Here is a 24048-nt window from a genome sequence, read left to right as displayed (position 1 = left end):
GTAGATAGCAGCGATTTTATGGGTTTTCTCCGTGTACTTCCGCTTTGTGGTGGACAAACGCCGTGTGCGTGGGTTTTCTCGGGGTTCTCTCGTTTCCTCTCACTTTCTTCATTCCACCATTTCATTCATTTCTCATCATCACCGTCTCCTTTAGCCTAACCGGCATAACCGTGGGACGTAAAACTCAAAGATTTCATTTCATTTCATTTTCCGTGTACTTCCGTTTCCTCCCACAATATCATTCCACTAATCATGATTCGTTTATTTACGTCATTGATTTACTTTTGTTCGTCTCTTTTAACCTACGGACACGAATTATAGGTGACTAATATTACAGAAAAAAAATCCATTTATCAAAAGAAGAAAAAAAGTAAAATTTGTAGTTTTACGCCCCATGCTTATACTTTGTAGTCTAGAGAAGACAGATTATTAATGAAATTGAACGATTATCGGAATGTAGGTCAAATGAGTCAAATTGATGAAATGAGAATGTAGAAGGAAACGGAATAACTCCTATGAAACTCGCGGAAATGGAGTTTTCCACAACAAGCTCACAGGTGCTTTGGGATCTAAACGAGGACCAATCGCAACAAAGCTGAAATTCCTTTCATGTATAGTACCTTTCTTCCGGTTTTTTTTGTTTTTTTTTTGTTTTTTTTTATTTTCCCCTTCCATAGATATTGATCTGAAATCAACACTGCAATCAGATCTTTCAGCAGAAAAAAAGTAAAAATTGGATTGCGGAAAATTGGACTTCCATTCATGTTACTTGCTGAATTTAATAAACCACATTTTACTGTTTTTTTTTTTTCTGCGATATACAAACTTGGATTAGTAATAGGTGATACATAAAAACTTCATCCTAGTAACATCGATGTAATCCATGTTTCATAGTCGATGAATTGACGTGTAACCTAGTAATACAGCCTAGGCCAGTGGTTCTCAACCGGTGTGTCGCGACCCATAGCGTGTGTCGTGAAATTTTAGAATTTAATGAACTAATAACTAGAATCAATTTTAAAACAATGTGTGTCAGTCAATACCTCCAACGGCAGCAACAATGTCCAGTATTACATAGTCACTGCTTTATATAAACTTATTGTCTTACACTATTGTCAATGGCGTACGCAAGGAGTGTTTCGAAGTTTTAACTCCCTTGAGCAAGATATTATGGGAAAATAAGCATTTACTATATTAAGATATACATAATGCATAATCCATGTCCTGAAATTATATGAGATTAAGTGCTTGAACCTCCCTTGAAAAAAAACTGTGTGCGCCACTGACTATTATAATTTATATTATTTTAATTAAAATAACCAAAAAGTAGTTCGCAATGTCGTACGCGCACAATAGAGTGTGTCATCAGTAAATAAAAAAAAAGATTGTGAACCACTGGCCTAACTGTGACCATGAAAGATACTGGTAATCAGAACCGCTTCCCTCCGAATATCATACGCAGTGGCGGCGGTTGGACGTTAAAAGTGGGGGGCAAGACATGATCTAAACAATTGTATATCAATGTTAGATTTCCTGATTGTTTCTAACACTGTTTGATGAAAGGTTGTATAACTAATAGGATACTATCTTTTTCACTTAAAATACCGCATATCGTATTTCTATTTTATTAAGTAAATTCATAAGAGCAATACAGGTAGGTATTAACCCTTTATACTCTTAAACAACGAAAGTGTAAGAAGAGATTTGAGTTCTTGCTCATGAACATCTTAAAATTCTGTCTGGAAAATTGTGTGATTAGATTATTTAATAAATTTGCAAAACAAATAAATAGAAGGGGCAATATTAATCATAGTAATGAATAATGACGCTTGTTTTGCAGAAGTTACATTGAAACTAGGAATTAATGAACAAATTATACTTTTTAATTCCACGCATGCCATTAAATGAATGTTTTTACTCTTAGAAAATGAAATACAGTAAATACTGCAAGCATATGCTATGACATTTAAAGAAATATGCAATTGCAATATTAATTGCTTTGAATCGCAATTAAAACACAATTCCTGTAGTTTTCTTAACTCCACGCGAAGACAAATAACCAATACGTACTCATGCAACGGCAAATATATGGCACCATTTTTTCTATGAAACAGTAATACATACAAAACCCTTACTAGGGTCCACATTCTGGAAAATAAGTGAAAGTCAGGGAAAGGTCAGGAAGTAAAAATGTATCAGGTGGTCAGGGAAATGGCAGATTGGTCAGGGAAAGTCAGGGAAAAATCGATTTAGGTTCATTGTTCAATTACTGAATTTATGAAATAGGGTTGATTTCTTTACTGTTAATGGATGCAAAATCTGGTGTTCTCAATGATGATATTGAGGGAGTCAGTGTTCTCTGATATAGTTGTTGAAACTAATTTTGTGCGAGAAACACTTACTGGCACATTTGCTCAAAAGGGTAGGTCTAGAAGAACTGCATGGTGCCAAGAGGATATCTGGACAAGTGGCTGAAAACGCGAAGAAATAGTATCTCCAGCTCACAGTGAAAGCTAAGACTGAAGAATTTAAGGAACACTCGAATGAATTCATAGCCAATGACAGAGATTGTATTGGACTTGATGAGTTTTTTACTTAGTCTTAGGAAATGGGAAGAACTTCGTTGACTTATGGTCAGTTATGAAATTGTGTTTTATCTTCTTTCACGGAAACGCATTTTTTGGAAGTGGTTTCACAATAAATAAAATTCTCATTGTTGAGAACTTACAAGAAGAATCTCTGGTGTCTCAACGGATCATATATGATTCTGTGATGAGAATAGGTGGACCATCAGAATTAATAATTACAAGAGGTATGACAAATTCAGTGAGTTCAATGAGACAATATCAGGTGTATTTGGAAAAGAAAAGAGAAATAAATACTGGAGACGAGAAGAGGAGGGAGAAACGGAAGATTTAGCAACAACTAAAGGTGTTGGAGGAAGAAGAAAAGAAAATTAAACTGCGGAGGCAACAAGAAGGATATTCAGATCTATGAGAAGAAAACTATGCGAGAAAGGATGAAAACAAATTTCTAAATGTGTTGCATTTAACAACTACACCAGCAAAAGTATATGTTACATAATGTTTTTTTTTTTTTTTTAATAATCAGTAAAATTATGTATGAACTGTTTATTACTATAGGCAATATTATAATGCTGTGTAATTGGTATTATAATGTGTAAGCATATAATGTGTATTTTTTTTTCATATCTTAAGTACTCGGTATACTGCACACTTTCATTTGTAACTTTACATTTTGTGTAATATGTAGGCCTAATCAATATTGGCCTAATGCACATGTTTGTAAATTTACATTCGTTTGGAAAAAAAAATGAAAAAAGAAAGATACAGAAGCGGAAGAGAACAAGGCGAACTATCGGGAGTGTAGAGGCTGGGGTTTCTTTCTTTTTTCTATATTTTTAAGTTATTCAGGGGTCAGGGAAATCTGGAACTTTCGTCATGGAAAGTCAGGGAAAAGTCATTTTTTCCCTCCAAATTGTGTGAACACCCTGTTTACATTTCCAAATAAAACTATATAAATTAGGGCGTCACTTCAAAAAAGTGGGGGAGGCAACTGCCTCCTCTTGCCCCCTAATCGCCGCCCATGATCATACGTTTATATTGGATAAAATTACGTTTTTTGTCATTTTAATAGAAGTTGTTATTATTTTTAAAATATTGTCCCGTTTGAAGGAGCAAAGGAGGAAGTACAGTCTTGAATTCCAAATTTCTGAAATTTTCCTATCTGTATAGTACAACGCATGCAAGCGTATATTCAATAGAAAACACTATTTTATTTACTGGATGTATAGTGTTCTGACGGTCTGTTATAATAATCTCCTATTAGTTATAACTTCGAAGAATCTTCATATGGAATAAAGGTTCATAAAATGGTCACCATTTGAATGTTTGCGTGACTGAAATGGGCGTTGTTACTTTGATCGTTCTATCGGTTGAGACAATATACCTTGCAAATAGAGCAATATTTAGGCGAATGCATGAGGTAGTGTGTGAACGAAAACAGGTGATACAAAAGTAAACGTCTCGTGAGCTTGCTCATGAAAACTACTTCCACCACTAGGAAAGGGAGGGGAATAGAATTCAGGTCAGGATTTCTACGTATATACATACATGCATCTTGCACGTGTTACCATCCAATATAAAGAAGAAATAATAAATATTCATCTTCTATTGTTTATTAACTCTACTACATAACATCAAATGACTTGAGTATTTAACGCAATTTGGTCACGTGGTCAAAGCAACTACTGACAAACGTGTGTAGTCACGTGATCAGCGACTGATATGCAGTATGAGTCCCTTCGTTGCCAAGGTGGTGTAGGTTCGATTGCTGGAGAGGTTACTTCCTTCGAATACAAACCTAGTGTTTTGCTTCCCATTTTAAATAATACGTAGGCTCCTTTACATGTAACCACGATGCTGAAGATTCAAATTCAATATGGGGATAAGATATATTAAAATTTGTAAAATTACCACTAAAATTAAACTAAATTTAAAGAACAGTTGGGATATCGATGAGATCCAGGTCCCTAGAACTCAAGGACTCACCCGCTGTGTACTTCGTCTCTGCCTAGTCGTGTATATATATATATATATATATATATATATATATATATATATGTGTGTGTGTGTGTGTGTGATTGGCTCTTAACAACTAATACAGAACTACCAGATTCCCGCTATAGACAGCTGAAAAATTGTAAAAGTTTTTTTTTTTTTTAAATCTTGAGTGACACTTTCCCGGGGTTTTCCTCATTCATACCAAACGAATGCCAGGATGTTACCTCACATAATTAAAGGCCACTTCCTTTCCGATTCAATTCTCCGGGTAGTTTGATCGCCGAGGGACGTCATCCCTCATACGTAAGAGGCTAACAGCTATACAGGGTGTTTCAAAACAACATCGATAACGTTTGGGAGCTGATTCCTGACACCAAGGTAAGACAAAAGGTATAGACCAACCTGGGTACACAAATGCTTCATTTCGGAGTCATAGACAAGGCTTTCGAAAACATGAAAAAATGAAGTTTGAGTGTCCATAGCTCCAAAACTATGGGACCTTCCGTAGTCGGGTCAAGACTTCATTTATCAACTAATATCTGCTCTATCCAAATATCCATGTTTCAGAATCTTGCGGTACTTCCGCAACAATTTTTATAGAGGGAGTTTGGCTATGGGCAAATAATTTTAGGTACTTACCAACTACCTCCATAAAAGTTGTTGCGAAAGTACCACAGGACTCTGAAACATAGATATTTGGACAGGGCATATACTAGTTCCTAAGCGAAGTCTTCATTCGACCACGATAGATTCCATAGTCTTGTAGCTATGGATCTTTAAAGTTCATTTTTTTCATGTTTTCGGCAGCCTATAACTCCGAAAGGAAGCATTTGTGCACCCAGGTTGATACATACTTTTTGTCTTATCTTGGTGTGAGGAATCACCTCCCAAACGTTGTCGGTGTTGTTTTGAAATACCGTACCCTGTAGATGCTGAAAGCTCAGAAATCTAATTCCTAATCTTAATCTTAAAACAGAACTACTGGGGAACAATATAGACTATATATACCATGATTGGCAAACTAAAATGTACTTGGGAATAGAGAATCGAATCAACATTAGGGATGTTCAACCAACATTACAGCCAACTGGGAACTCAGAATGCATCTGACAATCGACCGGAATGCGGAACACAACCCGTTCTGTAACAGTGCGTAGTCCTTCCCGTGACTAAAAACAAAAGAACACTTCGCAATGGTTAGCGCTACAGCAAAAATAACAGTGCCATTCAATTTCTACGAAAATATGACATATCACGTCCTATGATGTCCATTTAAGACTAATTAACTAACTCTATGGCCTTTGGAATTCGGAGGTTCAACGCCGCGTTCACAAAAGTTCTCCACTGACTTCTGGACTTAGCCAATTGCATCCAGTTTCTACTTTGTATTCCTCTTTCTGCAAGATCTATCTTAATATTCTCTCATGTGCGCCTAGGGTTTCCTAATGGTCGTTTTCAATTGGATTTCCAGTTAAAATTTGAAAGCGGAGCTGCGTACCACTTCTTAGGATGTTTCCACACCTTTAAACCACCCTGTACTTTGAAACAAATCAAATAATCTGGCAATGACTGGTAGTGAGAGTTGAGTTGATTTTAGTTTAGCGTCCCTTTCAGCAGCGAGGCTATATGAACGTGGACCTACTGATTAACGTGGAATCCGAACCACATGAGCTCCCGTCGGGAATCGAACCCGGGCCTCCCACGCCAAAGGCGCGTACGCTAACCGCTTAGCCATGGAGGAGCTCGACTGGTAGTGAGAAAACTGTTGTTTGTACTGTACATCTGTAGACAGAAATTGGTTCCAGTAGCGAAGAGAGAACTTCGTCAATGTTTCATAATCCGATAACGAAATAACTTTTTAAAAAAATTCTCGGATTGAAATTTAGAGAACTGAATATTCCATAGAAGGAAATTAGCTCGTTTATCAATGTGTGTGCAAGTAGTGGGCAAGGATAGTTTACTGTTAGGCCAGCGAAGTAGTTGAGTCTCTCGAAATCAGATGTGCGTTTGGACAAACTTAATTCGTTTATCCTATCAAAACTTATTGCCCGAAACAAGTATTTGACAGGTAAGTATGTAAACAGTGTCAGATCAGGGAGAGGGAGGATATATATTCCCCTTATCAGTTCGAAGTTTATACTGTTTAAATGGCACTGATGAGAGGTCTACGTGAATATACACATCAATGCACTCCTTCTTATATAGAACACTTTTTATCGGTATGACGCAGTGGAACTTATCAGATTGTACTGTATGTCCACGTTTCTATCTGTTACTAGACCTGTGAAAAAAATCGGAGGTGTTATAACCTGAATACACCTCGTATTATGTTTACCATGTAATTATCATTTTAAATTTTCCGTATATAAATATGGAACTAAATAGTCAGTGTAACTGAACCAGCGATGATTTCAGATTACTTCCCGTGGGGGAAATTTCAATACACAGGGTAGAGCTGTGAAAATACAAGTAACTTTTGTTAATCACCAACGGAGTTTACACCGGGAGGACTTCGCAGCTCAGGAAATTTTCCCCCGGGCCACCCTCTGAAATTATCCAAGTCACCACTTATATTTTAATCACAAATCTAATAGGTATAATCAAAAAAGATATTTGTGTTTTTCATTGGATTCTTATTTTCCTTTCTTTTTGATTTCTAGATCAGCTGCCGTTGGTCCTTGGATGAAATTTATGAGTGGCCTTTTCGTTACAATCAAATTCACCGGGTGATTATGTTGTCGTGCGTTTTTCAAAGAATGTGTTTTGTGTAACCGAAGTGTTAATATCTATCCAACAGAGGTGAATTTGAAGGTTCCTATACAAGAGAAAGTCTGAAAGTGAGTGGGTTTGTGCAGCCTATCGTACCAGATATTACAGTAATGGGTCAATCCGATTCCTACAATGGTTCCACGTTGCGTAGTCGATAACGCTCTCGCATTTGGTGCGAGCGGTCACGGATTCGATTCCTGGTGGGGACACTCAGTCGAAAAGAAGTAACAGCTTTTTCAGTCAGCCATCCTAAGTGAGGTTTTCCTGGATATTTTTCCTCATTCACACCAGCCAAGTGCGGGGATGGTTCCAAACATACAGATCTTAGGCCGCTTCCTTCCTTTCCTATTCCTTTCTTCCACTTTTCACGGATAGTGTGCTCGCCAAAGAACTCAGAACTCGCCCAGGCCACTCGCCCTCATACGTGACAGGTTTAAAGCTATAAATGCCGGCAATGTCCAGAAATATGTATAAAATAAATAAGTGTGCTTAACAAATAACTTCAGATGGTATGCAGTGAGACGTTCACATCTAGGCCAGTTTATACTTGCGACCACATAAGCTATAGAACATTTATAGGATAGGTATATTTAAATTTATAGCTTACATACTTACCTAAAGAATGCCAATTTTACATTTTTGTAGTATACGTACGAATGTTACTAAATACAATCAGAAAAGAAATTTTGTCTCACTGTGTACTATTCTCCTCTACTTCTAAGTCCATGCCGCTACAGGCGTTTAATAAAACCTCTGATGACATGATCTCCATAAGTCATAACCTAATCAGTGCCATTCAACTCTAACTCCTGCTTGCCATCTTTAATTTACCTTATAGCTCATTCTAGAATAAGGTTTGAATAATAATGGCCACAATGCATATCCTTGTTTCAGGGCATTCGTGGACAAGTATTTCCCTACTCAGTCTTTACTTTGGGATTCATTTAAACACATCTTTATTAATTTAACTACCTTTTTGATATAACAACTTCGGTAAGAATGTTGTGCAATGTTTCACTCCTAATTAAGTTGTACGGTTCAGTTCTCGGCAAGAGCGGAACAGTGCATCGTTGAAATTGTAGCGACAAAGAAAAAAAGAATTAAAGCTAGTTAGCAAACATAAATTCATATAAGAAGTATGTAATTCACACAAGAAAAATAGTTCAAAGCGGGCTTTTTTCATGGCTAAGCGGTTAGCGTACGCGCCTTCGGCGTGGGAGACCTGGGTTCGATTTCCGACGGGAGCTCATGTGGTTTGGATTCCACGTTAACAAGTAGGTTCACGTTTCATATAAGCTAGCTGCTGAAAGGGACGTTATACTCCAAATCAACTCAACTCAATATGTTCAGAGCTGCATCATAAGAAAAGGGGAGGAGGTGTTTATTGAAAACGAGAACCAGTAAGAAAACAAAGAAGCAGAAAATGCTTTTGTGTAAACATATGTCAACAGAATTTAGGATAAGGGATGCTCTACTGATCTTGGGGGGATGCCCTTCCTTTGTTTCTCGATAAGACTGAATGTTGTTCAAAACTCATGTTGGGGCCGCAGCGGCTCAATGGTAGAGCTTTCACCACTGGTGCATGGGGTCCCTGATTCGGTTCCAGTTCGCGCCAAGTGAATTTTGTGGTGGACGAACACCATATGCATGTTTTTCCTTGAGGTTCTCCCGTTCCCTCCCACTTTCTTCCTTCCACTGTTTCATTCATTTCTCATCATCACCGTCTCCTTTAGCCTATCCGACGTTACTGTGGGACGTAAAACTCATGTTATGCTGTTGGTCCACACCTCACCCTCAATAATGAAAGAGAATTTTAAACTTCACTCTAACAAACAATAAAACGTTATTTTATCTGTTACGTTCGTTTATGTTGAAGTTGAAATTCAACACAAATGGCCCTTTCTTTATGTCCATAATCTCTAGTTGCGTATTTCTCCACAACTTCATTTTTTGAAACCTGAAAAAAAATAAATAAAATCTTCCAGTTTTACGTCCTACGGTTATGTCGGCTATGACGGTGATGAGAAATGAATGAAATGGTGGAATGAAGAAAGGAGAAAGAAACGGGAGAACCCCGAGAAAACCCACTCACACTGTGTTTGACCACCACAAAACTCACTTTGCGCGACATGGGATCGAACAAAGAATCCCATGCACCAGAGGTGAACGCTCTACCACTGAACCACCACGCCCTTTTGAAACTTGAGTCCACCCGTTCAAAATATTGTACTTCCAATGCAATTTGAAGAATAATGCAGGTAAACAAAATTATATACTTACCTGCATACACACAAACCCTCACACATACACAAAGCTACTTATGCACACTATATAATTAAGAGCAATTACCTCACTTATTCCAATTTCATTTTTTAAAAAAAAGAAAGAAACATTTTCTTAAAAAATAAGTTTAGTATATGTTCATCCAATATTAATAATAATTCAGCAATGGCACAACAAAATGTGCATTAAATATCTTACATAAATATTTGTACATAATTGAGAATTCGACTTAATTATAAGGAATGCATACACAAGTTAGTTGCATTTTGATCGATCATATGCTCTTAATACGTGATTGCACCTACGTATTTATAAATCACAGCACTTATTTACCTGAGAGACAGAGAGAGAGAGAGAAAGAAAGAAAGAAAGAAATTGTATTTAATTTATGCGTTCTCAATCGATATTCTTGAGCAAGCGTAAATTCGTACGCATGTTCATCACTAAACATTGCACTTTGTTTTTCTTAAGTTCAGTATTATTAGTCATAAGAAAGTATTTCTGATATGCCTTTCAAGGGAAACTCACAGTACAATATATAGACAAGTTTTTTCCTTCTTTTATCGAGAGCACAGAGTATTAACCACGCAATAAAAATAGATAGTTTTGAAGAATGAATAAATACACACTTATTTAGTTTCAGCTGTTATATAACAAACACCTAAGTTTTGCAGTTTCATTACGAAGAGCAGCTACTTCATATTTTAATTTCAAGTTCTCCTGTTCAAGAAACGCTGCCCTGATGGCAATTTCATCTTCCTTTGCCCGTCGAGCGTCTCTGGATCTTTTTGCCGCCTCATTGTTCTTCCTTCGCCTTTCCCAGTACGCAGCATCCTTAACGGTGTTATCATTGGGGGATTTGGAGTCATTATTAGAAATACTATTGCGACGTTTATTTGGAGATTCTTGTTGCTCATTACTGGATGATTCTGGTTGTGGGGGCTCTTCACTACTCGGCCTAGAGGGTCGTGGTCTTCTGCACTTAGTAGACTGGACCTGGGCTAACATTTGGCGCCGAAATTCGCTGTAGGCTTGGTTTGATGCTTGACTTATTATCGCCTCAGCAGCTGATACGCCCATAGAAAGTCCTCCCAAACCTACAGGCAAACTTAGCGGGTCCTTAGGATAAGCTTTGAAAGGACGTGGAGCTTTGCCTCCTTTCCTGGGAATCGGCAATAGGGTCGGGGGCTGGATTGGTGGTGGTGAAGGGGTAGCAGTTGGTAGAAAGTTATTAAATAAACCAATACCTAACAACGCTTCATTCTGTTTTGGTGATGGTGAACACACAATTGGAGACACACTACCAAAATTGGGACAAGGAATTTGTACACTATCATCTGGGTCACACTTCCACTCAGGCTTTGTCGACAAATTAACGGCATCTTCGTTGTGCTTTCTTGACGAAAAGTCCAGCGGAAGATCCTCACACGCGGCCATATCCCGAACTTCCATATCGCCCCGCATTGTGAACCTTACTGATACTGGTGCTATTTCTTGCGCCATCATCTCGTGCGCCACCTAGGAAACGAAAAATAAAATGACATGTACATCAATACTTTTAGTTAAACACTGCACGAACAACAAAGCTAACCACCCAATGAGAAAACATTGACTCGCTTTACTCCGTTACCACTCCCACTTCAATACCGAGAATAAAAGTAAACAAAACATTGTTGTTATTAATTACATTAAGAAAAAAATATATAACACACCAAGGATATTAATGTTTGCTGACACGTAGTTCCATTGTTTGTTCAAAGGCATATTGATACAATATTTGTTTGTAACGTAAAAACTAAGCTAATGTGGACATAAGTATATATAAAAATTAATTATTATCATAACATGTAAATTATAGACAGCGTTAATCACGCAAACTGTTCTGCTGTTTGTGTCACAATGTAATTATCGCTTTATTAAGAAACCGAACGATATTATTTTGGCAGTGGAAATACAACTACACCGGAGCAACAAATCAATCATTAGAAGAAATGCAATGACAGCTTCGGATAGTATTTTTCAGCTTTATCAACTCTTTGATATAAGAAAATACTCCTGAACTTAGCTGAAAACATATCACCATTCGCCTTGTGTTACAATATCCTGTATTGCAGACTTCGAACCCAATACAAAGTGATCACGCAATACTCAGAATTTATCATGTAATAATAATATAAGTGAATAATTGTTTTGCAATAATTCTCTGAATATATATGTATAAACTCAGCGAGTTATTGCAGAACAATTACCCATTTGGCCTATATTACTATAGTTTAGGCAAATAATGCATGATATCTGGACATGATATCTTAATAATAAGTGTTCAATTTTGCACAAAGCATCGACCTTGGATAAACGTGCTCGAATTTGTTTTAGGGAGGACACGGTTTCTCAGTAGTAGAGCGCTCACCTCTGGTGCGAAGGGTCACTGGTTCATCCCAGGCGACAAGTCTGTATTTAGGGATTTTATGGCCCTGAGTTCAAGAAAATTGTGTGTCCCTTGTTTGTTCATGTTCATTATAGACTTAAATTATATGGCTTACATTGAGCCACCAGCAACTGAACGGGGCGTACAGACCTAAATGCACAAATTACACTGGAAACCAAATAGCAATAGTCTAATCTCTTTCTAGTAACGAAAAAACTCGGTCGCGTTGTAGTACCAACATTGTTTTCAGCATAAATCTCTTTTAAATTAATCTCTCATTAATTTCCGCATAGGGTATACTTTATTCTCGATTTATATATATATATATATATATATATATATATATATATATATATATATATATATATATATATATGCCGCCCCTATGTATGGGACTGGCAGACCATATGAGTTTATGGTGGACAACATCGTGTTCTCCCAATTTTTTCTTTCCGAAAATGTACCTTTCCATTCCACGAAATCTCTCATAATAATGCATTTTCATTGACCACTCATCTCCTTTAGCCTAAACGGCATAACCGTTGAACGTAAACGTGAAAGATTTTCCATTTCGTATTTTCTTTAATGAAGTACTTCCGTTTGGTCCCGTCTTTTGCATAACATTTTTGCTAATTCTTTTATTATCATTCATTACATTGCTTTAGCCACGAGAATACGCAGGTGAGACACTAAAATATTCCGCTCTGTTTGGTCTAATGTGCGTCGCGAAAGCTACCATTCTTTCCCATCGATGTAAGTTAAAAGATTGATCCTATATTACGAAAATGTAGCTTTATTACGGTTTCCGGGTAGAAAATATTTACGTTATTTAGATGTGTATGTCAGGATTCCATCTGAACGCGGACGGGTCTCATTCAACCAACCAATTCTCCGAACTGGCATTAAAAAATAAAATAAAAAATTACCTACACGCGACCTATCCCAAGGAAGTGTTGTTTGTCGTTCCCTAACAGTTCAATATTTTTTTTTCTTTTTTCTCTCCTTCCTTTTTTCCTCTCCTTCCTTCCTTCCTCCTTTTTTCAACTCCTTCCACATATACAACCTACACCAACACATTAGTTTGGCTGGCTAGTATACCCTTCAAGGGTAACTGTCAAATCTGTTGAAAAAGCATCGAAATATAGTATATTGTAGACGTGAAGTGCGATTGAGTGGTACCTAGCATGAACCCCCCCCCCCCTCCCCCCAAAAACTTCCTAATTAGGTTGATTATTATCTTGAAAGATATGTTGATTAGTCCTGTCAACTATGTTGTAGTACTATCTTAAATATTTATCTTATATACTTTTTTCTCCTCATACTTTGGCCCGTAATTACGATCAACGAAGGACGACCTACCTCACACAACAGAATAGTAAATATTTATATTAGCTACGGAATGTAAACTTGTGTAAATTAAAAAGAGGCTGCAATAGATTCCATACTATTTTATATATATATATAATTTGCACAGTAACGAAAAAATTACGAACAATATCAAAATATCAAGAAATACGAAGGGACCGTGGTGGCTCCAAAGGTAGAGTTTTCACTTCCAGTGTGTGAGATCTCTGCTTCGATCACAGTTCGCGCCTGTTGGGCTTTATGTTGGACAAACATCGTACGCCTGTATTTTCTCTCGTTTACTCCCACTTTCTTCATTCCACAATTTCATTCTTTCTCATCATTGCCGTCTCTCTCTTGACCTACAGGGCAAAACTGAGTGGCGGATCTAGAAGGTAAAAACTAGGGGGGCAGTCAGAACCCAGACTATGATATGTATATCGTGAGTTTAGTATAAACTTTCAAAAATATATAAATAAATTATTTTTGCCACTCAAAAAACTGGGGGTCTTAGATACCCCGTCCCAAGGGCTAGATCCGCCACTGGTGGTTGGTCAGCAAAGCGAAAATAAATAAACAAATTTATTAAATGTAAAAGATTCGACCATTTAATAAACTAACCATGATTTTAATCTTTAGTGTACATTGAGCTGAAAGTTAGAACGAATCATTATTTGCCGAGTTTTATTACTAGATTTGGGTAAATTTCCACATTAAATAACCGTCATTTCTTTAAAAAAAAAAAGTGGTGATTTTTCATAGTAAAACCGTAATATCATTAAGTTTTCTCATAAAATAGTGTTAAATAAATTAATTATTTTTTTTAAAAAAACTATGGAGTCCAACATGTCCCTTCAGTAACGATAATTCGCACATATCTTCCACTAAGGATCAAGACACGAAAAGCACACCGACATGTCACTTGTCTACTCAAAAGATCGGGTTGATTGGCATAGTTCAGATGCCCTGCATCCAGATATCTTGTCCAAAGCAATGTCTATTTGTTTTCCTGTCAACTTACTTCTAATGAAAGATATACATGAAAATCAAATTTCAAATATCGAAATGTATCTCTAATTTTAATTGTAGGAAAACGTACTGTCTGCCGCCAATCGGGCAAATGAGTTGTGATATCTATTTGTAAAACCATAAGCAACTATCAATATTTAAAATTTTAATTATGTCTAAGCTTTTACAAATCGTGCACCCGTATAAAAGTTACAGATTCTACTTTAAAAATTTTATATATATCGATATAGATATTAAGATGGATCTCGCAGAAATAGGAATACAAAACAGAAACTGGATCCAGTTGGTTAAGGATAGAAGTCAGTAGAGAGCTTTTGTGAACGCAGCATTGAACCTCCGGGTTCCATAGGTCATAAAGTTAGTTTAGTTAGTCCGGTACATGGTTGTGATGTCCAAACTAAAACAGTACAACAAGGAAGAAATTTTAAAATTCTTTACTCATTCTACTTTTACCGTTTTTCCCTATCTATATTAGTTCCCCTTCCGCATAGAATACTCAACTCTTTTAAAGTGAATAGCGATCGTTAATATTCCCCCCCCCTTTTTTTTTTAAATGGGAAGTGTTAGCAGCCGAAATAGCTTCAAGCCGTAAATAAGATTTGTCTTCTTCTTCTTCTTCTTCTTCTTCTTCTTATTATTATTATTATTATTATTATTATTATTATTATTATTATTATTATTTTTATTATTATTTTATTATTATTATTATTATTATTAATAATAATAATAATAATAATAATAATAATAAATAATAACAATAATAATTTACTACCCCAAAGATATATTTCTATCTCTGATACTGGACCGCGTAAGTAAGGTTAAGCCAAGATAAATTGTTTGGCCATCGTGGAGTTCGACTTCAGCCTAATTCCTCATTACTAATGTGAAAAGATTCGGGAATGAATTTGAGCAATATTGTGAATGAAGAAAGAAAGCCCTCTCTGTTTCGTATTGGAATGAGACGTTTCCAGTGAAGATTACAGAGTGAGTGGGAAGAGAATCTCTCCCGCCTTCCCACATATGGCTAATCTTTAGTACTATCATCATCATGAGTATTTTTCTCATAAACAGTGATTAATGACATTCAAAGAAGGTAGTTATCTAGTAATTAACGTAACTGTGGTGTCTTGACATTTCTTCTTTAATGTTATCCATTAGCTACAAAATTCTTCCCCTTCATCGTTTACCTTCTACTATACATTCGAACACATCAATAAGACAATAATTCATCAAGTAATATCTTGAAAGTTTTTTCTTTCTTTTTTAAAAAGAATAACACTAATACTATTTGTCTCATATTGATTGAAGATGGAAATATGTTTAATATTTTATATTATCACAATATGTTTGCAGTCGTCTTTAAAATTATTGTATTTAAACGTGTTAAAATACTCCGACCGTGTGTGGGGGGTTTTCTCAATGTTTTTTTTTTATCGTTTTCTATCACTTCATTACGTCATATCATCCATCTCATTGTGGCCGTCTCCGTGCTTAATTGTGGGATGTTAAACTTTAAAAAAAGCTCCCGATCGGTCTTCGTTAAGAATAATAAATACTTATAACAATATAAATCATGTAAAGTAGGATCAGTACTCCTAGCGTTCACCTCTGGTGCATGGGGTACTTGGTTCGATCCCAGCTCCCGCCAAGTGAGCTTTGTGGTGGACAAACACCATGTATGTGGGTTTAATCGAGGTTCTCACTTTCTTCATTCCACCATTTTATTCATTTCTCGTCATCGCCGTCTCGTTTAGCCTAGTCGGCATAAATGTGAGACATAAAACTTAAATATATATATCGTCGGCGGCAATTCAAAACCTGCTATGTGCATTTTGCAGGAGAAGCGAAAAACAGTATCCTGGTTAGCTTTTTGGCTTTATAAAAGTGATGTTATAAGTAATATTTGATGCTGCACGTAACTGGTACCTTCTCAAGTTACTTGAAAAGGTATCAAGTTACGTGCAGCATCAAATATTACTTATAACATCACTTTTATAAAGCCAAAAAGCTAACCAGGATACTGTTTTTCGCTTCTCCTGCAAAATGCACATAGCAGGTTTTGAATTGCCGCCGACGATATATATATATATATATATATATATATATATATATATATATATATATATATATTTCAAATCATGTAAAGAAAAAAATCTGACCAATGCAAACATTTACTATTAATAATATGTGTTACAGTTTCGGAACCATAAGGCATACGTGCCTGTATCAGACATATTATGAAATATTATAAACTATATATTGCCGAAACTGTAGACAAATTATTAATAATAAATTTTTGATTTTGGTCAATTTTATTTTTAACTAAGTTCGAAGTAATTCCAAAGCTAGAATAAGCAACATTCAACAATATGAAATATATCACTAATATAATAAGATTTCTATGAATTAAAAGTCAAAGAAAATAATTATGATAACTAATTAATAATGTATAGTTTGCATCCCTATAAGAATGACCAGATATGAAACCGAAAGATAAGGTAGAGTATATCTATGCAACCATGTCAATTAGTTTATCCTCGATACAGTGAAATATGGCTTATTAAGTTATTGATTTAAGTTCAATATTCATTCTCGGCACCGAGCTCACTACACGAGAGGGACTCAAGCCATTATTTAAGTTTTAATTTCATAGAGAGTTCACCGGAGATACAAAACCCATGACCCCGCGATACAAAACCTATTTGAGTTGGTCATACTTAGACCTATAGAACATACTCAACTAATATAATAAGAATGACTAACAAACAGAGTAGCAGTCTCATCTGTGTGTGTATCGGTCGTAGTTCTGTAGACACGTAGAGAAATTGAGCACGTAGATTGATTAGAAGACCAGTCAACGGATGTTTTATTGTATTTATTATAAAATAAATAATAAAGCTCTGTTTTTTCAATGGCAACAACTTCACAATAAATTTTTGCATGCAAAATTTAGTATGTCCTAGTATCCATGGGATATTCAGTATTTACGAGATAATCAATTGTGTGGAGGATGCAGATCATGAATGGAATCACAAGTTCTGTGTCTTATAATTACCACATATTATGTATCTCCCATCATATTTTATTTTGTGTTACCCTTTTAAGTTATTATTATTATTATTATTATTATTATTATTATTATTATTATTATTATTATTATTATTATTATTATTATTATTATTATTAGGCTTCAAATAGAGGTCTTAAAAATCACATTAGTATTCGCAGATTTTTCATCTCCTGCTTGTGTATAAGAGTAACAAAAAATGAGAAGTGCGAAACCAGTTATTTTTTTTTTTAACAATGCTTCAATTATGCTTTTTGTTTTGTATTTATTGCAGTATTATCCAAGAGACTCACGAGAGATATTTCACTAGAAGTTTCAATATACTGCACTTTCAATAAAATAGCACTAAAATAATTTGGAGGGGGTGAAGTCTTCTCTATTTAATTACCTTTCACCGTCACTGATTTTAATCGTAATGTCAAAGCTAATACTTGTAGTGATTCCAAAACGTTTTCCATTTGTTTTATATACCTAGGTACATTTCATCAACAACGATAATAATAATAATAATAATAATAATAATAATAATAATAATAATAATAATAATAATAATAATAATAATAATAATAATAATAATAATGCTCTGCTGCTGGTCTAACAGTTAAAGAACGCATTTGATTCACGAGATTTCGGTAGGAGAGTTTTGGTAGCTTTGCGATTATTTGGATTTCATTTGAAACTGTACGTTCATGCCTCGTATACTCTACGTGCTGAAAATGGACGCTAACCTTAAACAAATAAATAATACTAATAATAATGATTATAATTATGACTATAATAAGGGGAATAACTAAAGAAAACAAGTCTCTAAACTCTATTTTTCTGGAAATCGCAGTTGTCATGATATAAAACAATATTTCTTGGATGCATGTTCGCACGCATGTCACATCACATGTATGCACTGACATATTCGGAATATTTCTGTTTCTTTCTACTTACGGTACGTATTATCCATTTGTATGGATTTCTTGAACCTAAAGGTGCTAGCCGCGAAAATGTTAAGTTTAACACTTAATTGAATGTATCAATAATTGCTAATAATTTACACCACATATTGCGAAAATACGTTAAAGATTAGTGTGGTTTGTTTTAACAGCTAAAAGAAGTGATCTTCATTGAAAAGTAATACATATATTTATCGTTTTTAATTACATAATATTGTGATTATTCCGTAATTATGGAAGGCCTTATTTCTTTCTTCACATCATTATTAAGTTATAATACACAATTTTCACTTCGCACTTACCGAAGTAATGATTATTCTGCAACTAAATTTGATTTTAGAGGTAAAGCGAATTAATATAGCTTGACAGTAAAGTTTTGATGTCTAAAACGCCGAAATTATATAAAGTTATAAACTACCATGACGGTTTATTGGCATCTATTTACAACAGTTAATCAAGAATGAATCATTACTAGCGATTACCCTCTATATTTTCATACCCGAAGGTCTGTTGTGGTATATTTAGCTATAATTCTATTAGACCCAGGAATTAAATCATTCTTTTCGTGCTATAGAGGAAATACTACTTCCATTTATCATTATTCTAATCACAACAATAATGGCAATAATAAAAATTCTCACCTTATGCAAAATAATGATTTGAAATATTTATAGTCATTTGACTCTTAAGCAAGTCCATACATTAATCTGGAAATTAATAGTCTTTAATACACACATTCACACGGACACAGGTCATTCACAGTCACTGTTCACTTTGGTGTTGAAAGATGAGTAACTTTCAAAAGATTCTCCCTCGACTTGTGCTGTCCGTCCACCAACCAATAACCAAACTAACTGAATTGATGTCACTGCAGAAGCTAATGTCCAGCCACTGGAACAAAAATCCGCAAATATGAACCAACTCAAGAGAATGCTATTTTGGTAACAGTATGTCACAGGGGGTCAGAGAAACTTTGGCTTCTGATTGGATATTACTCGCTGAGGTCACTTCCTAACATTAGACACCAAAGGAGGGAGCTCAAAGAGGGGAGGAGGAGACGAAGAAAAGGGGTTGTGAGTTGAGTGAAAACCAGGAAGAAACTCATTGGCAAAAAGGAAAGGGCTGGAAGCGGCAAAAATCCCGTTTTGTAACTTATTGCATTTTCCTCTCTTCACCCTTTGTTCACAATCACAACCCTTCTATTCCTGTCCTACATTTGGCTGGAAGTATGGTCTTTTGCTGATATGTGTCCATGTTTGCCTAGATTTTTGTCCCCTTAAATTCATGTCAGAATCGTACAATTTTTGGCCAGTTGCTGCCTCTTCGACTTTCACTTCCGTCCAGAAGCTTTGTTGGTTGTTAAACGTGGCAGAAAAGGATTTTGAGAGCAGCTGTTACTGTGATTCACAAACCAAACAAACAACTTGCAAGTATTAAGTGGACAGCCAGCAACTGCCTCATTATTATGATGTCTTCCTTCTCAAACAATCAATTTGCTGCTGCACAGACCTCAATGCACCGATCCACGCGTACCAAAGTTTCCGTTCAAAAAAATAAATAAAATATGTTGAATTAGGATATTTCTTTCTTTCTTTCTTTCTTCTTTCCTTCTAACGGTTTCCATTATCGTCATCCAAAAAGCGAAATATGAAACTCTACATCTTGAAGTGTAGTAGTGTTTAATCTTAAAGATCGTGTCGGAAATAACGTTAGTTATTGAGACAGCTCGTGCATAGTTATCGAGAAAAACGAATTTTTACGGCGGTAAAAAGTACGTCCAGAAGCGGAGTTTGGGGGGTGGTCAATGGGGCAACTGCCCAAGGCCCCGCTCTTAGAGGGGCATCGCGTTCTGAGCATGTTTCGTCCAAGAAGTAGATACAAAAGCACATAACACATATATACACACACACACACACAAAGCACATCACTCACACACAGATAAATTTTGACTTCGCACGACCTGCAGTGTTTGCCAGTATCGTGGTCCCACGGGTCATTATTGGCACTAGGACCCACGCACACCTAACGCCGCCTCTGAGTATGTCACTTGTTGCCATTTCATCATCCGAGAAATGAAATATAAAACTACATCTTGAAGTGTAGTTTTGTTTAATATCTTAAAGATCATGTCGGAAATAACGTTAGTTATTGAGATAGCTCGTGAATAGTTCTCGAGAAAATAGAGAAAAACGAATTTTTGTGGCGCTAAAAAGTACATTGCTTATTACCAATCTGATGCAATTGATAGTTTTTATTCTACTGGAATAATTTATTTATTTGTTTATTTATTTATGAAAAATAGTACACTGTTAATAAGCAGATTCTATCTATCGTTGTCCGATTTCCTCTAACAGTGAAGCACATACTACTTGTAAAATTTCAACAACACATTTTCTGTCATGACCATGGGCGCCCACAGAGAGGGGAAAGAGGGGGCAATTGCCCCTCCCTGGATTTTCGAAAAAGGTTAACATTTATAGGCTCTTCTGGTGACAATAGTATACTTTTAAAATCAACATTCACTAAATGATTAGAGTAACACAATTTAGTCAACCCCATCCCCAAGATTTTAATCTATTTCTCTCCCCCATGTGATGTTTCATATTTTTCAGTAATAATTATATTCAGCCTCATGCTGCATGCAATGCTAAGTATTTTGAATTATGGTATCCGTCAGTTGAGTTGAAAAGATAATGCCGCTCTTTGTTATTTCTTTTGCTGACGCGATGCTGATAGCAATGAAATTTTATTTTGTTGGGTTTCATTCTAGCAATTGTGTGTGTGTGTGTGTCTTTCCCCCCCCCCTGGGAAAATATCCTGCAGGCGCCCATGGTCATGACCTCTTTGTGTTGGCACTTCCACTAAAACACGAACATTTCAATAAATGCAAGAATGTTACAAAATACAGAATCAAAAGATGTACTTCATCTGTATCAATGAAATACCAAATTAGTTGTGTGTAGAAATTTTTAATTGTGTTAAATAATTTGTTGGATTTATATCTCATTTGTGTTCAATATGCTCAATGAGGCAATATATGTTGATTTACAATTGTGATGATGCAACTAGAGGAAATAATTCACGTCCAAGTCAATTTATGACGTCAAACACAGGTTATATGAATGCTTTCATGATAAACAAATGACAAATACTGGGAAAATCCATTAAACTGAAAGTTTAGAGGAAAAATGAATCAAATTTTGATCTGTAGTGTACGGTATGTGAATGAATGAAGTTCACTGCTTCAATAATATTGTCACTCAATATATTGTGTGCTCTGTGCCTTCAGCATTTTTCATATTTAAAATATTATTGAAATCAATTGAATGATACTCTGTATTATATGATAGTAATTTGGTTTTCACATTTCTGGGTTTTATTTTTTCCTTGTGTCTTTCAAATAAAAGTTGTCTCTAACAATGATCTTTAATTACTGTGATACCTGGTTTGTTTCATATTTTCAAAACACGAGACTATGAAAATGAAATGAAATGAAATCTTTCAGTGTAACGTCTCGTGATTATGCCAATTAGGCTATGGAAGATGATGATTAATGCAAGTGAATGATGATAGAAGAATCGGTAGAATGACAATGTGGGAGAAAATAGGAATACCCGGGAAAACCCACGGACATGATACTGTCCACCACAAACGTACTTTGCCGGTAATCGAACCAGGGACCGCCCGCACCAGAGGTAAGTGCTCTGCAACTAAACCACCGTGTCCCCCTCCCCACATCAGACTGTGAATTTAGATTTAATTTTAACCTTTCTTTTCTCTCTCTCTCTCTCTCTCTCTCTCTCTTTTGTTTAATTATTTTGTACTCAGTCGTGGCAGAAGAGTTAATATGGTTGCTTTTCGGAGTTCACCTCTTCGTGAAGGAATAGAACTTTTTATTGTAGCCTCGTCAGCACAGTACATTGCTCGAATTAGGAATAATTTTAACAAAATTATTTGGAAACAACATTTTAAAAAAAGAAACATTTCTAACACATTTTTCACACCTCACTGTTGAAGGTGTATTTTCGGAAAGGATCAAAGTGTTTTATTAAGGAACACATACATCAATTACATTTTGATTTTGAGTTTAGCGTGCTCTTCAGCAGCGGGCTATATGAGCCGTGGACCTACAGTTTAACCTGAGATTCGAACCACATGAGCTCCCTGGAGAATCGAGCCCGGGTCTCGCACGCCAAAGACGCTTACTCTAACCGCTTAGCCACGAGAAAGCACTACATTGGTTAGAGGTGAGCCAACAGGTAATTCGATGTGCAGTTGTTACTCGGTAGGGAACAAAAATGAACTATATGAGATTATAAGTTGTTGTTAATTAAATAATTTTAGGTATCTGTAGCCAGAGAACTTAGTAAATGTAATTAACTTCTGTGGAGTAATAACACTCTGTTCCAAATAAAAGTGATGGTTAAATATCTGCAGAAGTCAGAGTATAATGATTACAATGTGGCTTTAAGCAGAGAGCAGTTAGCAAACTGAGTATAACTGTTTCTATCTAATACTCTTTAACTCGTTTATATCTTAGCTTTTGTCATCCCCTGAACTATCTATAATTTCTACACTTACATACAATGGACTTTTGTTTCACGAATTGTATCTTTTATTTATTAAAAATGTTCGAAACAATAGGAAGTGAGACGGTATGTTTAGAAGAAAATTGATCACGGTTCACACACACACACACACACACACACACACACAAAAAAAAAACTCGTAAATTACGGAGGTAAATATCCGTAGACTCTAGATTTGAAGACCAAAAAGCGAAAACTTACACCGTTCATCAAATCACTATATCTGCTAGTTTAGAGTTTGATTTTTAAATTGAAATCGTTGAGGTTTATGTGTCCCTTTATATCATCTTCTGAAAATGTTCTTTAATAATGTTTCCTGGTATTTTATTTCTGGCAGAAAACATTAGCTGACAATATGCCAAACTACTAAATCATCTTGTTCTTGAGTATTTCATAAATCAAGCGTTCAAATGGAAGATTATTCAATATTAGGGTTGTAGCCATGTGGGGCGAAGGACTACCGCTTACTTATACCTAGGTGCAGATCCAAGGGGGCCTATAGGTTCTATAGCCTCCCCCCTTGACGCTCAGGTATACACTGGATGAAATGGGCTTCAATCCTGTTTTACACTGGATAAAGCGGAAAACTATGGTTTAGCCCCTCCCTTGATCATATCCTAGATCCGCCACTGCTTATACCTACATAGGCATTTATTATTATTATTATTATTATTATTATTATTATTATTATTATTATTATTAATAATAATAATAATAATAATAATAATAATAATAATAATAATAATAATAATAATAATAATATTGGGTTGCCCCATACAATGAATAAATATATTATCATAAGTTATTCAGCCGTTTTCTATCAACTGCTTGATGAAGACCCCCTTCCCCACTCAGATCTCGGTCCGCTACTTCCCTATATTCGCTTCGCTCCGAAGTTCACGACCTAAGTCAAATTTCCCTAAAGACATTAAAACAAATTTAAGTTCGAAATTTGGGAACTTCACTGCAATTTTGCGCGCCACAACTCGTACTACAGGAAAATATTGCCAAG

The 24048-nt window shown here is 35.6% G+C and overlaps 1 protein-coding gene across 1 annotated transcript; it reads right to left on the bottom strand.

Moving 5' to 3' along the window:
* Nucleotides 1-4675: 4675 nt before the first annotated feature.
* LOC145694898 (uncharacterized) lies at nt 4676-19712 on the bottom strand. The gene is made up of 2 exons (XM_081771634.1): nt 19089-19712; nt 4676-11153 (listed from the first exon to the last, which is right to left on the bottom strand). The coding sequence occupies exon 2, from the start codon at nt 11139-11141 to the stop codon at nt 10275-10277; it is 867 nt and encodes a 288-aa protein (XP_081627760.1). The 5' UTR covers nt 11142-11153; nt 19089-19712; the 3' UTR covers nt 4676-10274.
* Between the last annotated feature and the right edge of the window lie 4336 nt (nt 19713-24048).

The sequence above is a fragment of the Thermobia domestica genome, chromosome 9 (genome assembly GCF_964235325.1).
Source record: "Thermobia domestica chromosome 9, izTheDome1.hap1.1, whole genome shotgun sequence".
NCBI lineage: Eukaryota > Metazoa > Arthropoda > Insecta > Zygentoma > Lepismatidae > Thermobia > Thermobia domestica.
The sequence above is the reverse complement of the archived record's forward strand: the minus strand, read 5'-3'. Positions and strand labels throughout refer to the sequence as shown.

Coding starts and splice junctions, on each gene's coding strand:
- LOC145694898 (XM_081771634.1), bottom strand. CDS start 11,141: ATGATGGCGCAAGAAATAGCACCAGTATCAGTAAGGTTCACAATGCGG.